The sequence below is a fragment of the Engraulis encrasicolus genome, chromosome 2 (assembly GCF_034702125.1).
Source record: "Engraulis encrasicolus isolate BLACKSEA-1 chromosome 2, IST_EnEncr_1.0, whole genome shotgun sequence".
NCBI classification, from domain to species: domain Eukaryota; kingdom Metazoa; phylum Chordata; class Actinopteri; order Clupeiformes; family Engraulidae; genus Engraulis; species Engraulis encrasicolus.
The window spans coordinates 31736017-31751016 of record NC_085858.1 but is presented as its reverse complement, the minus strand read 5'-3'; the positions used below and the strand labels follow the sequence as shown (position 1 = coordinate 31751016).

General features: G+C 45.0%; 1 protein-coding gene across 2 annotated transcripts in view; it reads right to left on the bottom strand.

Annotated features, from left to right (window-relative positions):
- baiap2a (BAR/IMD domain containing adaptor protein 2a) overlaps positions 1-15000 on the bottom strand; it is a 111625-nt gene that overhangs the window by 79319 nt on the left and 17306 nt on the right. For both annotated transcript variants that reach the window (XM_063186418.1, XM_063186427.1), the window contains exons 2-3: positions 8716-8791; positions 185-271 (exon numbers count right to left, since the gene is read on the bottom strand). In XM_063186418.1, the coding sequence (XP_063042488.1) occupies positions 185-271; positions 8716-8791 (163 nt within the window). The remainder of the gene's footprint in view (positions 1-184; positions 272-8715; positions 8792-15000) is intronic.

Here is a 15000-nt window from a genome sequence, read left to right as displayed (position 1 = left end):
GGGGTGAAAATGGCAGGAAAAGTTCATAATTGTTCAGAAAGGATGGCACACAACCTCATAGTCTGTGTGTGTGTGTGTGCGTGTGTGCGTGCGTGCGTGCGTGCGTGCGTGCGTGCGTGCGTGCGTGCGTGCGTGCGTGCGTGCGTGGTCTCTGAGGTATACAGCAGAGCTGTCAGTCACTCACCCAGATCTTTGGATCCTTGGCTCTCACTGGCCAGCTCCCCCATCCGCACCAAGGCATCAAAGTAGCCCTTCGCTGCAAATGTCACATCTGAGGAAGAAGAACAGAGGAGCTGCATAAGTGGAGGAGTGAGTGAATAAATAAAAGAATGAGCAAACAAACACGGTAATGGACACAAATATATTCACAGCGACAGAAATGTAGTTCTCACTTCACATAATGCACACACACACACACGCAAAAGGTAGGTTTGAGATCACTTATGCACAGACCCACACATCATTAAGGGACAGCGTGCTGTTTCAGTGAGTGTTTGCTCCAGTTCTATCTGCCAGCCTATGGTTGCCATTTGCAGGGGTCCTAATGAGCAGTCGAGTGGTGTACTGTGGTATGTGGCGTCTCACCCTTAGAAGTAGCCTGATTATCATGACTTAAGAACTTGGTCTGACCAAGACCATAACAACTAACGTTCTCAAACGGCATGGTTGACCCACCTCCCAATGGTTTGCTACTGGTCAAGGGCAGAAAAGGCTGAGCCAAAGTTTAAACCAAACATTTGTTAGTCCCAATAGAATGTCTCTGCTCAAACCATGTCACTGCCTTGAACACGCCTCTACCCAGGACCGTTGGAAATGCTCGGTTGATTAGTTCCCGACGAAGTGGGTGGAGTTCCCCTGCCAGGGGGAACTTGAATATGCCTAAACAAGCTAGTGTAGCAAAGTCGAGGGTGTTGCGTCACTGCGAGTGCGGAGTCTGGGTACCATAGAAGTAGAACATTAGACTAGGTGACCCCGCCCCCCTTTTCACTGCAATCCATGGCAGCCATTTTTGTAGGTAGACCCAAGAGATGGAAATGAATGGAGAAAGGGCCTCACCTCATGGAGGTAGTATAAGAACTGGAGAGAGTGAATAAGTCCCGCCCCCAGTAACTTCGATGGTAAATGCTAGACTAGTGAATTCAGCCAAAATTGAACGAATTTTTCAGCTTCAAACATGGAGTTTCATGGAGCTCATTTCCAACGCCAGTTTACTCAGCCAATTACGTGCCACGTTAGTGACGTTACTGACTGAAGTAAGGTTAACCAGAAAGCTATGTGGAAGACGGGCATTGGATGCATGGAGGTATTAGGTGCGATTGACTTGTCGTCAACGCATGCATGCGCATTTAGACAGCAATGCACCCTGGATGAAAATGCTGCATGACGGTTAGATTTCCTGTCAAACTTCGAAATTTTGTCGATGTTGCGTCGACGAGGTGACATGTCACATGGTGTTAAACTATCGCGGGATGAATGCGACTGCAGTCAGATCTTGCAACCTCTGCAGTTGCTTATCTCCTTCAACGCTCGTCTGCGGAATGCCTCCGAGGTCAAGCGCCCATGAACTGGTTGGTCAACAACTCACTCACGTGTGTATATGAGTCTTGTCTCACACCTCTACACAAGTTTGCGCAGGTCCCCACTTCAGCTCCTCCTCACTGCCTGTCCCCCCATTCCTCACACGTGGTGTGTTAGTAGAGCAAACTGGTGCGAGCTCATCGTCTCGTTCATATTTGTGACCGACTTTAAATGCGCTGTATTTAATAACACCCACATTGTGACAACAAGTTCTCGCTCACGTGCTTCGTCAATGTTGGTCGACAGCAACAGAAGTCGTATGGGGCTATTATAAGGTGCCCTTCCGCAGACCTACAGTATATCACGAAAGTGAGTACACCCCTTGCAGTTTTGGCAGACTTGTGAGTATATCTTTTCATGGGAAAATGTAAAAAAAAAATCACTTTGACACATCGTTTAGTGCCCTTTTAACAACATATTTAACCGCTTAAATTTCTTGTTCACTCAAAAAAAAAACAAATACAGCCATTAATGTTTGAACATGTACCCACAAAAGTGAGTACACCCCAGATTGAAATCAGGTAGAGAAGGGGCCGTGTTGGCTCGAATCGTCTCAAAATGAAAAGGTATTAAAAGGGAGGTCATCGGTGTGCGTTTCAACCTTTCTTTTCATTGAACTTTTAAATTTTAGTCTGTACCTGGCTTAAATAGATTGGTGTGAGAATGCAATCCTATGGAGAATATCATTATCTGCCTCAGTAGTCACAGCGCATGTTGACATGCATGTTTATTTTAGGTGTATTTCAGATTGCCAATGTTGACAGCATTCATGCATCCCCAAACCATGTAAGTCCCACTACCATGCTTGGCTGTTGAGAGGATTCACTTTTTTGTAAAACTCACTTGTTTACCACCACACATGCTTGACACCAACTAAAGTAAATTTGTTTATCTTACAATTAAAGGTCACTAAACATTGTGACAAAGTGACATTTTTTAATGCTTTCCCATGAAAAGATATACTTCTTCCAAAACTGCAAGGCGTGTACTCACTTTCGTGATATACGGTATATACTGTTGGTCTGTGTGCCCAACACTAAACTCACACACCCACCAATCATTATTGAACGAAGTGGCGTTGGAAATGGGCGAATTTGTGAAAATGACGACAAGGAAGTGCCTTGCTAATCCGCGAAGCTAACCAGCCAAATCCTGACCCCCTGGCTCACCTCTGTCAAAAAATGTCTTATGTGAAAATGTCCATCAACACTGTATACAAGGACAATAGTTCAAGTGTGTTGCTAAATATGTACATAATTAATACAATATAACATAATTTTTAAGTATATTTTATCCACTAACATTTAAGTACATATTTAGCCTGACATTTCAAATCTGGTCTTAATTATTAATTAATGCGTTTAAGTCCATTTTTTGAGAGAGGTGGGCGTGTTCTCCATTGATTTGCACTGACTGAAGGCACCTACACGAGATGGAAGGTCACACTTGCCATTTTCCAGTGCTTTAGCGAATTGCCGTGTCACCTCCAGTCTAATGGTCTACCTCTATGGTCTCACCTCCTTAATTTAGCTTCACAACCAGCAGCTACACCAGAGTCCTGCTTAGAGAGTTTAACTACCAGCTGAACTGAATGTAATGCTAGCAAGTTACTGGTGGTATGGTGTGTCACTTCCCTAGATTAGCTTTCCTGACAACACAAGAACCTTCACTTCACTTAACAGGTTTTACTGTGTAAACAGCCCAGCTACAGGTACGGTACGATATGTCACTACGAGGACAAAACACTGCCATGGGCCAGAGAGAGAGAGAGAGAGAGAGAGAGAGAGAGAGAGAGAGAGAGAGAGAGAGAGAGAGAGAGAGAGAGAGAGAGAGCAAGCAAGAGATGGCGAGAGACTGACAGAAGGTCAGCGAGTCCAGTTTTCCACTGAGGTGGTGGAGGTTAGCGGTGCGCTAGCGTGTGAGGGCGGCTAATGAGCGGGAGCAATGGGATGGGATGGGATGTGTTGCATGTGATGACATGGAAGTCGGCAAATGATCAATCAGGCTGGCTGGCAGGGAGGGAAGGACTAAATTTCAGTCGTTCTGAATTTTAATTTTGTTTAATATGCCTATGAAAGGTGCATTTATTGGCCATGTGATATCCTTAATTGGACAAAAATAAACTGCTCTGGCTATAGCATGGGGCCTACTTATTTCAGCTTACTTCAGATGTGAACAGCAACTGATCTGGGTTCCATGAATAAAAACAAAGATTCAGGCACTGCAGATATACTGTATTACATTTTTTCAAAACTAACAAAATGAAACCGAAAAGAGCTCATATGTTTTTTTTGGCAAAGTGTACTGAAGGACATGGCTCAGACTGAAGTACACAATTCATTCTAATGCTGGAATATGTGGCACTGATTTTAAAAAATGAGTTGGGAAAGGGGGTGAAGTTGGCTCGACCTGCCGCTCGTTTACAGGTCCCTGACGAGCGATTATGCAGGCCTGATTTGTGGATGAATTATGCGGAAATCTGTCAGACAGATGGGGAGGGTGCCCACGGACGCCTACGAGGTGAGACCGATCCATTTCCAATCGCACTCCTCCCTCTCTTCTCTCCATTTTGTCTCTTCCACTTCTTTTCTTTTTCTCCATCTTTCTACCCCCCCCTTGTTTTCTCTCCATTCTTTTGCCTTCTCAGCCTCACAGTTTGCCTCCAGACGATGGCCTTCCACCCAGCCCCCCACATCCATTCCTGCAGCTGAGTCGAGGGCAGAACACAAAGCATTGGCCTCTGTGAGCAGCACCCACGATACAGCCACCCTCTAATCATGAAAATCACATTTTGCAACTTGTCTTTTTCAGTACAGAATGTCTGAGAAAGTTTTGACTCTCTTCACAGCTCTGCACTACCAATCAGATGACACAGCACAACATTTTGTGATCAAGTAAGCCTGGCCAAGCAGACCATCTCGGCCATTTCAGGGTTCCTTAAGCTGGGCATACACTGTGTGATATTTTCACTCGTGGGTCTTAAGCTTCTGCTCACACTGCACGATGGAATTTCACTGTTTAAAAGTTCACAGCTCACGACTCACGTCCTCACACTACACGAGCCGACAGTCGGATGCGAGCAAAATGCTTCCAATGTACGACGCGACAGGTATGTTTCCCCGATCTGCAGAGGAGGGAACATGCGCACCTGAGGTGGAGATGAGGTCGCGCTCAACAGCGAATTGCACGGCCCTATTAATTTGTGCATGTGAAGTGTCAAATCGGGACGTAGCGCTGCTTTAACTGTGCGATTTACGCACGAGCCACGACCAGAATTTCAAACCGTTTTGATTTTCTTGCGACCCTGTGATTGCACGATCGTGAGGCGAAATCGCTTGTCGTTACCCGATGTACACTGCACGATGCGAGACTCACGATTGACCTGCGATTGAGCAAGAAATCGGCCAGACTCTCAAACAGTCGTGCGAGTGCCAAATCGGGGCAAAATCGGGGCAAAAGTCGCACAGTGTAAGCCCAGCTTTAATTTTCCGGAAACTCAATGCACATTCAGTTGGTGTAACTTGGCGTGAGTTTGGCCAGTTTGAATCATTATCTGAATGAGCAGTGCAATTGGTGGTAGCTCCATCCATAGCCATTTGATAGACACACACCCTTGAGAAATTGCCTTATTAATTAGCATGACTGAGACTAGACCAAGCCAGACTAAGCTTGGATGAGGTTGTGGCGATAGCCAGGCCAGTATCGCCAGTGATGCAGATACTGTACATCATGGTTCCCCATAATGACACTAGGAGTAAAGAGGCCTTCTGGATGAAAAGTGAAAAGACTTCAAAACCTACAACTTAAGCTGGCTCCTTTGATAAACAAGCTCATGTGATGCCTTCCTTGCTCCGCAACATGTTTCTTCGATGACACATCCGTCAATGAGACAGCTGAGAATTTGTACCTGGTATTTTCACAGCACCCACCGTGACAACCAAGTGACACACAATCAAAGGATTGACTTCCGTCAAGGCACACAGGAAATGTCTTGCAACAAGACAGGGAATCAGAGGCAACACACCCAGCAGGTTAGGGTAGCGGGGGGTTTTCCAAATCGTTAGCATATGATGTTGAGGGGGGGGGGGGGAGGGGGGGGGGGGTGGAGACTAGCTCCAAGAGCGCTGCCTTCATGCTGTGCCACAGACGGAGTGCTCTAGAAAGATGGCAGAGATGAATGTGTTGGGTTTTTAATAGCTATTCAGTGAAAATGAAATGAAATTAGCATATTCATAAAGTCCAGCATCCTAAATGTGGCAGAGGTAAGGAAGAAAACACATGAGACTCAGAGTCTCGTAGGACCCTTTCTATTTTACGAGGGGAAATTTTAATGTCATTTCCAATGTTATTTCAAAGAGCACAGATGAGTTACTAGGATTTTCATGATGACCAACAGGGGTAACTTTAAGACTCAGAGGGGAATGATTTCCAAAACTACTCTCAGTTTCAGAGTGTACGCCTACACATCCAAAAGGGAGGGAGAAAGGAGTAGAAGACACATACTGTACAGTACACACACACTGTACATGCATGCAACTGTGCGCGTGTGTGTGTGTGTGTGTGTGTGTGTGTGTGTGTGTGTGTGTGTGTGTCTGTGTCTGTGTCTGTGTCTGTGTCTGTGTCTGTGTCTGTGTCTGTGTCTGTGTCTGTGTCTGTGTCTGTGTCTGTGTCTGTGTCTGTGTCTGTGTCTGTGTGTGTGTCTGTGTGTGTGTCTGTGTCTGTGTGTCTGTGTGTCTGTGTGCGTGTGTGTGTCTAGTGACAGGCTGTTATTCAGCTTGTGACTGGGGTGGAGGACAGCAGATTAGCAGACGGGTACAGGAAAGTAGGGAAAAGACATGGATGAAGGAGTGTGTGTGTGTGTGTGTGTGTGTGTGTGTGTGTGTGTGTGTGTGTGTGTGTGTGTGTGTGTGTGTGTGTGTGTGTGTGTGTGTGTGTGTGTGTGTGGGGGGGGTGGAGAGGGTTTCCTGAATTACTGACAAGAGCCTACAGAGAGGAGGTGGTGGCTGAAATGCTTGCCGGACGGGGCTGTGGATGGAGATTGGGACGGGGATGGGAATGGGGATGGGGATGGGGGGTGGTTACTGTAAAGAGGATTTGGAGCTCAGATTCAGCACATATGCTCCGGAGCCAAGAGCTTGCAGTGCTGCATCTCCCAAGCCAGCGCCCCCCCCCCCCCCCCCCCCCCCCCCCCCCCCCCCCCCCCCCCCCCCCCCCCCCCCCCCCCCCCCCTTCCCATTCCCATCCCATCTCATCACCTCCCCGGCCCAACCCCCCCTTACCTCACCCCAGCAAAGCTGTTCATTCAGCCATCCGGCCATGCACGCCTGAAGTCATTCATAATAACCTACAGGTCTGAGTCGCCATGACCCCTTACACAGATCTTTCTCCCCTGCCTTTATCCTGTTTCTCTTCCTGCTTCATGCTCGGTGTCATGCTTACTATGATGTCTGGGGGTAGCATAGGAACTGGGTGGGCCAGCACACACCCTCTCTGGCCTTCTGCTGAGAAATATGCAGGCGGGACACTTTGTTTTGCACAATCGAATATATTCAATTATTTTTTCAGTGGATTACGGTATCTAAGAACATTAATCATTGCTTGTACATTAATTACCAATGATTGTTTCATTTATGGACATTAGCTGTGGTTGTACCACCTGGCGTCTACTACTAAAAACCATCAATGACCAATAGACCGCAGAACAGCATAGCTCACTGCACTGTATGTACACACATACCACACATCAGTTCTTACTGTCCACAGGCGATCTGGCCAAAAGCTAAAGTCACCATGCATAATATAATACTGAGGCTCGATGCAGATCAAAAGCAGGGGGGTGGGGTGGAGGAGGTGGAGTGTGTCAAGGGGATGGGGGCTTCTTTTGTTGTGTCTGCCATTTTGTTTTATTATGTATGCTACGATCAGCCATCCGTTGGCACTGGTCTCCCTCCAGGCAGCTTTGATGCCGAGATCCTGCAAGGCTGCAGCCAGATTTGGGACATGGTGGCCAGTGGCTTTTGGTTTGGGCTTGGTGGCTTTGTGGGGAGGATTGGGGTGAGGGAACGGCCACCTCTGTGGCCTCAATACTATGGTCAGAGAGACTGGATAGGAGATAATACTTTGTGAATCTCTGCTATGGTGGTGGAAGCTGAAGTATGTATTTTGTAGTGGTCTTCCTTTTCAGCCTCACCTGAAACGCTAGCAGCCCACATGCACATACATATACATCCACACAAGGGGTGATGCAGGACTGTATAAAATCATATGCAGGCATTGTCACTCCTGGTTTTCCATCTTGGCCATCATGTGCCATATCTCTCCCAAATTAACAAGATGAGCCACTATCTGCTCAGGCAGATCTGATTATCTGGAATTGTTGTTTGTGTTAGACCCTGTGCTGCTGGAGGGGCTGATAACACTTTCAATGAAACGTTTCTTTTTACGACCCGATAAACACATTCACAAAGGCTTATAAAAGAACTTCATGAAGCTCAATAATGGGATTGCAAACTATTCACGACTGTATAGTCATAGCCAGCTACATTTCCGCAATGAAGAACGCGATTGTATGAATTGAACGTGAAATATTACATTACATTACATTACATTGCACTTAGCTGACGCTTTCATTTAATCAAAGCGACTCTATAACCACTAGGCCACGGCTGTCATAAATAGCGTTTATGACATCACATTACTATCAAGGAGTACAATCATGGCTATGAATACTGCACATACTGCATGAATGCATTATACGGCTTTGAGAATATGGATAATCATTTCATTGCAAGTTTCATGAAGTGTTGTGGAGGTGACTACACCTACAGGTATATTTGCCTGCCAGCTGCTTGACTGCAGGGGTCAGGAGAGGGGCAGAATGTCAGCCACGGTGGTGGCAACAACGGTGGAGACCATCTACCGCATCTCCTGCCCGCCCTGTTCGGTGTGATAAAATATTGTCTTTTCTACTTCTCAAAAATGGAGCTCCACAAAAGGAAACTTGGAGGCAGGAGGCTTTTTTGGCAGGCAGCCTGCATATCATGAAAAAAACAGGACTGAGAGAGGAGAGATGAGAGGAGGGGAACAGAGAAGAGAGGAGAGGAGGAGGAGAAAAAAAAAGAATCTTGGTGTGCTTACTGGAGAGGGCCTTCTCGTAGTTCTTCCCCATGGCAACGAAGTTTCGCAAGCAGGGGTTGAACTGCTCCATGATTGTCTGAAAGAGAAACACAGAGGGAGGGGTTCAGCTGTCAGCCTGCATGGCAGAAGGCCTGGGGGGTTGAAGGGGGTGGCGGTGGTGCAGAGAGCATTTGATAACAACGCACACACAGACATACACACCAGATCTTCATGCACTTGGCAGTGCACAGAGAATGTTGATGCTCCGTCATACACTCTAGATCGTCCATGCACTTTATGCTATCCACTGCATGTGCACTCGGACACACAAAGCTTAAAGGGGTATGCCACTATTTTGGGGCTTAATACAGTTAAAATCGTTGGCCAGGGTTTACAAAGGTGGTAAAGTGTCTTAATTTTCATGTAAGCCGTTGTCTTGCTTTAAGACAAGATAAAAGAGGGAGCATGTCGCTAAGCTAGTGAAAGTCAATGCATCCGTGTAGCATGCTACAATGCTACACGGCTCCATTGACTTTCACTAGCTTAGCGACATATTCCCTCTTTTAACTTGTCTTACAGCAAGACAACGCTTAACATGAAAAATAAGACACTTTACCACCTTTATAAACCCTGGCCAACGATTTTAACTGTATTAAGCCCCAAAATAGTGGCATACCCCTTTAAGAACACACACAAAATCTTGCATGTGCTGTACCACTCGCACACAGGCATGCACCCAAAACACACACAGGTACACAAAAGAACACGCAAACGTGTGCACACTAGGGGTGTAAATAATAATAGTATTGAATCAGTGCATCGATCCTTCAGCCCATGATTTAATTAATCGATTCCTCCACAGGACAATCAATTAATCGATTTTTGTAAATATTGCACTCATTTTGTGAGGCATTTCATTTTGTTCATGCAGTAATAATAATATATAATATTAACAATATATATAATAATATTAATACTGAACATAATAAAGATGCCCCTCAAATGACATGCATGCAGACATTTCAACTCTTGTTGATTTATTTCATATTTCACACATAAGCCAAGCCTGTAGGGTAAAAAAAAATGAACCATTGATTTGTATCAAATCGAAATGGATCTAATCGTGGTGCATTCTTATACGAAAATAATCAAGTCCGTTGGCCTAAAAAAAAGAAGATATTGAATTGAATAGCCATGAAAGGTGTGATTTACACCCCTAGTGCACACACGCACACCTTTTTGCTATGTTCTCTGGTTTCAACAACACTGTCTAACACAGACGTGGACCCAAATGCCAGGCCATTCCAGGTGCAGTAGGGAGATATTGGAGCTGGTATTACTATTAAAGTTTGATAGATATGCACAGAATATTTTTGGACAGAGCCCTTCTCCCACAGCAGTGACACAGTGAGTCAGCAACAAATTGTACATTGAATTTAGCCTACATTGTACATTGTATACATTCAATGCATCACACGTGGAATACAGCATGGCGGCCACACGCACCCACACATACACACAAACCAGGCTCTGCGAAACATCCAGAGCATTCATACCAGATAAATAATAAAAGCAAATAAATAAATAATAACAAAACACTTCCCGAACCCTCTTCTGGCCCACTCCATTCCATTTAGTAAAAGTAAAAAAAAAAACCCTGAAAAACAAAATACGCTGACAGAGAGCGCCAGCCCTGACACCTGCCATTCCTTCTTGAGAGAGAGAGAGAGAGAAAGAGAAAGAGAGAGAGAGAGAGAGAGAGAGAGAGAGAGAGAGAGAGAGAGAGAGAGAAAGAGAGAAAGAGAGAAAGAGAGAAAGAGAGAACGAAAGAACGAAAAAAAGAAAGAAAGAAAGAAAGATAACGAAAGAACATAAGAAAGAAAGAGAGAAAGAGAGAAGGAGAGAGAGAGCGGGACACTAAGTGGAGGAGACACCTGTCATGGCAGCAGAGTGTCCGTGCCTGCTCTGCTCTGCTCTGCTCTCTCCCTGCAGCCTCTCCTCCAATTAGAGCAGCATCCAGCCGGCCAGGGGCCCCTGGGGTTAACAAACTCCCCCAAAACAACACTGCACCGCACAGCACAGCACAGCACAGCACAGGGACAGGAACACATAAAAAGTGTGTGTGTGTGTGTGTGTGTCTGTGTGTGTACACACTTAGGAACACACACGGAAATATGAGCACACAAGTATACAAACAAACATACACACATATACAAACACATGCACATACATGTACGCGCACACACCCACAGACACACGCACGCCGTTCCATCAAAACCAGTCCCTTACCATTTCCCCGAGTGTTGACCTCCCTCACCACCTAATCAGTCTGAGATGTGAGAGGAGAGTGTTGTTCAACAGAGACCAGACTGTACAGTGCACTGAACACAGTACACACGCATACACCCGAATACTACAACAAGCCGCCTTTGTCATCGGCCACACGCCTGTCTCGCCTGCCTGCCAACATGCTGCATAGCTCAGCGGATGATGATCCATTCCGGTGAATGACATTTTATTGATATTTGCACCGCCAGGAGCTCAGCATAGAACGCAACATTCCTGACTGACATTCAGTGAGTGCAAAAAGCCACATGAATACACACACACGGAGAGAGAGAGAGAGAGAGAGAGAGAGAGAGAGAGAGAGAGAGAGAGAGAGAGAGAGAGAGAGAGAGAGAGAGAGAGAGAGAGAGAGAGACTACCTTTCAATTTTCCACTTTCAGTGAAGGACATTGAAGACAAAGTGGTTGTTGTTTGTGTGTGTGCGTGCGCGCGTGTGTGTGTGTGTGTACATGTTTGACAGAGTGAATTAGCCATATAGGCTACTTAAGCAAGACACTGCAAAAGAGAAATAAAGATAGATAGAGGGAGATGGTAAAAGAGAAAGAGAAAGAGAAAGAGAAAGAGAGAGAATGACCTAAACAGAGAGGAAAAGAAAGAAAGAAAGAAAGAAAGAAAGAAAGAAAGAAAGAAAGAAAGAAAGAAAGAAAGAAAGAAAGGCACGGCAGGCCTTGTCCCCCTGACATTAATAGGCCACAAGCAAAAGGTCACCTTCCTGCATCAGCCAAAAGTTTTTGCAGCAGCTCTAAAAGTGGGTCTGGCCCTGATGGGAGACACAGATAAGGAGAGAGAGAGAGAGAGAGAGAGAGAGAGAGAGAGAGAGAGAGAGAGAGAGAGAGAGAGAGAGAGAGAGAGAGAGAGAGAGAGAGAGAGCGACGTCAGAGAGGGAGGGAGAGACCAAAGAGGAGGAGGAGCAGGAGGAGAGGAGCATAGTTAAGAGTGGAGACAGCAAGATGGATGGATGAGACAAAAAGTAAGGCACAGGGATAGAAGTAGTCCACAGACAAATTATGTGTTAGTGTTCTTGTACAAGAGACAAAAAGCAAGCTAGGCCGTCCAAGTCTTTGAGAGAGAGAGAGAGAGAGAGAGAGAGAGAGAGAGAGAGAGAGAGAGAGAGAGAGAGAGAGAGAGAGAGAGAGAGAGAGAGAGAGAGAGAGAGAGAGAGACAGACACACAGAATTAGAGGGAACCAGCGACAGAGAGAGAGTTGGAGGGGGTGCGGAGAAAAAGACAGAGACGACAAGAAGAGAACAAAGTGATCCAGGTATAATCTGCCGGATGAGTTGCAGACTGGGAGGAAGAGAGGAGACTTTACAGAGATGAGTGCGCTGGCACCTCTAAAGCACAGCAGACAACATGACGACAGGATATGGTAGAGTACATAGAAAACGGACATATACCGTACATAAAGCAGACAAAAATGACTGGCAAGTGCAGCGTACGGGAAACTCACATCTGTGGGTGGGAGACGTGACGCCTTGTTTTTTCGTAACATTGGTTAAAAACCTACAAAACTGTTATTTTCCTTTAAAAAACAAATGTCAATGAAAGAAGATGTGGTACATTATGTTTCATATTAGTCTTAGATGAGAAGAAACATTTTTGTTAAGATTTATGTAAAGGTTTATATGTCAAATTTCCTGCGGTGTGACTGTAACATTAATGAAACAATATATAATAATATATATATAAATTAACCAACAACATTTTGAATAATGTATGAAGCATTTGGCATGATTGCATAAATCTTAACTTTAGATTAAGATATGTGAATGTGGAAAAAACTCAAGACAGTAATATTAACTACAAGTTCAATTTCGTAACACAAATTGCGTCCTGTGGGGTGACATGTATGTCAATGTTTGTGAATGGGCAGCTGCAAGGCCAACTACAGGGGTCTTAAAGACTGGCTCCTAACCAGTCAGTATCTCAGTTATTGGAGAGTGCTGTGGAAGTTTAAGGTGACTCTTAACCTCTTAATATGTCTTCATATTGCAATCTTTCTGTCACGCAATGCTTAGGTTCATTTTATGGTGTCCTGTGGTGTGACTGCTCTTATAAGAGGAAAAAAAAGTTTTTTTTATTAATGAAAACACATATTAAGATTAAACACAATACCATTATCAAGTTAGCATGAGCTCAGATGTCAGTCATGTATACAAAAGGATTAAAATGGCCATAATGCAGTGAATTCCCTGTGGTGTGACTCCATTTTCCTGCGGTGTGACATGCCTATGCTATGTGTTGATGCAGGACACATTTTCCCAAAAATGGCAAAAAATAAGGTGAAATTCCACAGACCACTAAGTGCTTTATTTTTTTCTATTTTTTTCCAATTTTTATCCATCATTTTTTTCAGGAATTTGAAAAACTTTTTTTTTTTTTGCGTTACGCCCTTAAACGTCAACCACCCCTGTACATAAAGCAGACAACAAGTCTACAAGGATAGTTCACAGCAGAGGCAATTCTAGCATCTTTAGCATCATAGTGCTGACTGTGGGTATTTCTCAAAAGGGCAGGATCCTGGCCTTGCTAGGAGGAGTGACGCCCATTTTCACGTCATCGCAACTGGCCAAGTAACTGGCCCGCCCATCTGATTCACGGTGTCAAAGAAAAAAAAAACACCCTTCACTCGCCCCTGGCTCACAGTAGCCCAAAATCACACAAATGGAGCCTTTGTATGAACCTGAGCATGTCTGGACAACACTGCCCATTGGCACCCAGGTTCAAGTCTGGCCTGGGTAGTTTCCTTAAAATCCTCACCCACATCTCTCACTTATTTTCCATCTAAACACACACACACACACACACACACACACACACACACTGCTGCTGGTGTACTTGACAGACCTTTTTAATATTTATTTTTCTTCAAAATGCTACTATTACCATGTCAGAACGCTATAAAGGACTTTTTCAGGAAAAGCACAAAAGCACAACAATACCTCTTAATGTATGTCCTCTACAAGTCTTCTGTTGTCCAGTCTTGCACTTTAAATGTCTGTATGAGCACTGTCTATGTCCATACTGTCTTAAGTCCATGTATAAGTACTGTCTATGTCTATACTGTCTATGTCCTTACCTAGTTTAGTCTATGTCTGTATGGGAAAGCAAGAAATGTAATTTCAAATTCTTTGTATGACCAGTGCATGTAAAGAAATTGACAATAAAACCTACTTGACTTGACTTGATCTAATCTTCGCCGTCTAAAGCACTTACACCCCCCTCACACACACACCCCCCCCCCCCAGAGATAAAACTAAACACTAAAAGATCTAGGTGTGTACACCACCAGCGAACGTATCCTGCAATGTATTTCTTCACAGGCATCAGTGTAACACTACTGCAGTGTTTCCCAACCAGGGGTACATGTACCACTAGGGGTACGCGAGCACACCTCAGGGGGTATGTGGAGAAATGTAATAATAACAAATAGATGGAGTGTAGCCACTTTGGGATAGCAGAATAGATAGAGCATGCGTAAGGGAGTACCTTCATATGACAACATGGCTTAGGGGGTATGCAGAACAAAAAAGGTTGGGAAACGCTGCACTACTGCACATTCGAATAGCAGAATAGCAGTATGAATTTCAACACGCACCACGCCTACCTACACAATCAAATCATGAAAATGCAGGAAACACACACGCACACACTCACACACGTACGCACGCACGCACGCACGCACGCACGCACGCACGCGTGCTGAAAGAGAAGCCCAAAACACTTGAGTGCGAGTGGTATAAAATTGATCATCATTTTCGGTCTCTTCCCATTACTCCCTCACATATCGTTTTCATCAGCGTCGCTTTGTGTTTTTATGTAATACAGCATCAGCTTGTGTTGTTAAGAGGGGGGGGGGGTGTCACACACACACACACACACACACACACACACACACACACACACACACATACACACACACACCCTCACACACGCACAAGCGCACAAGCGCACAAGCGC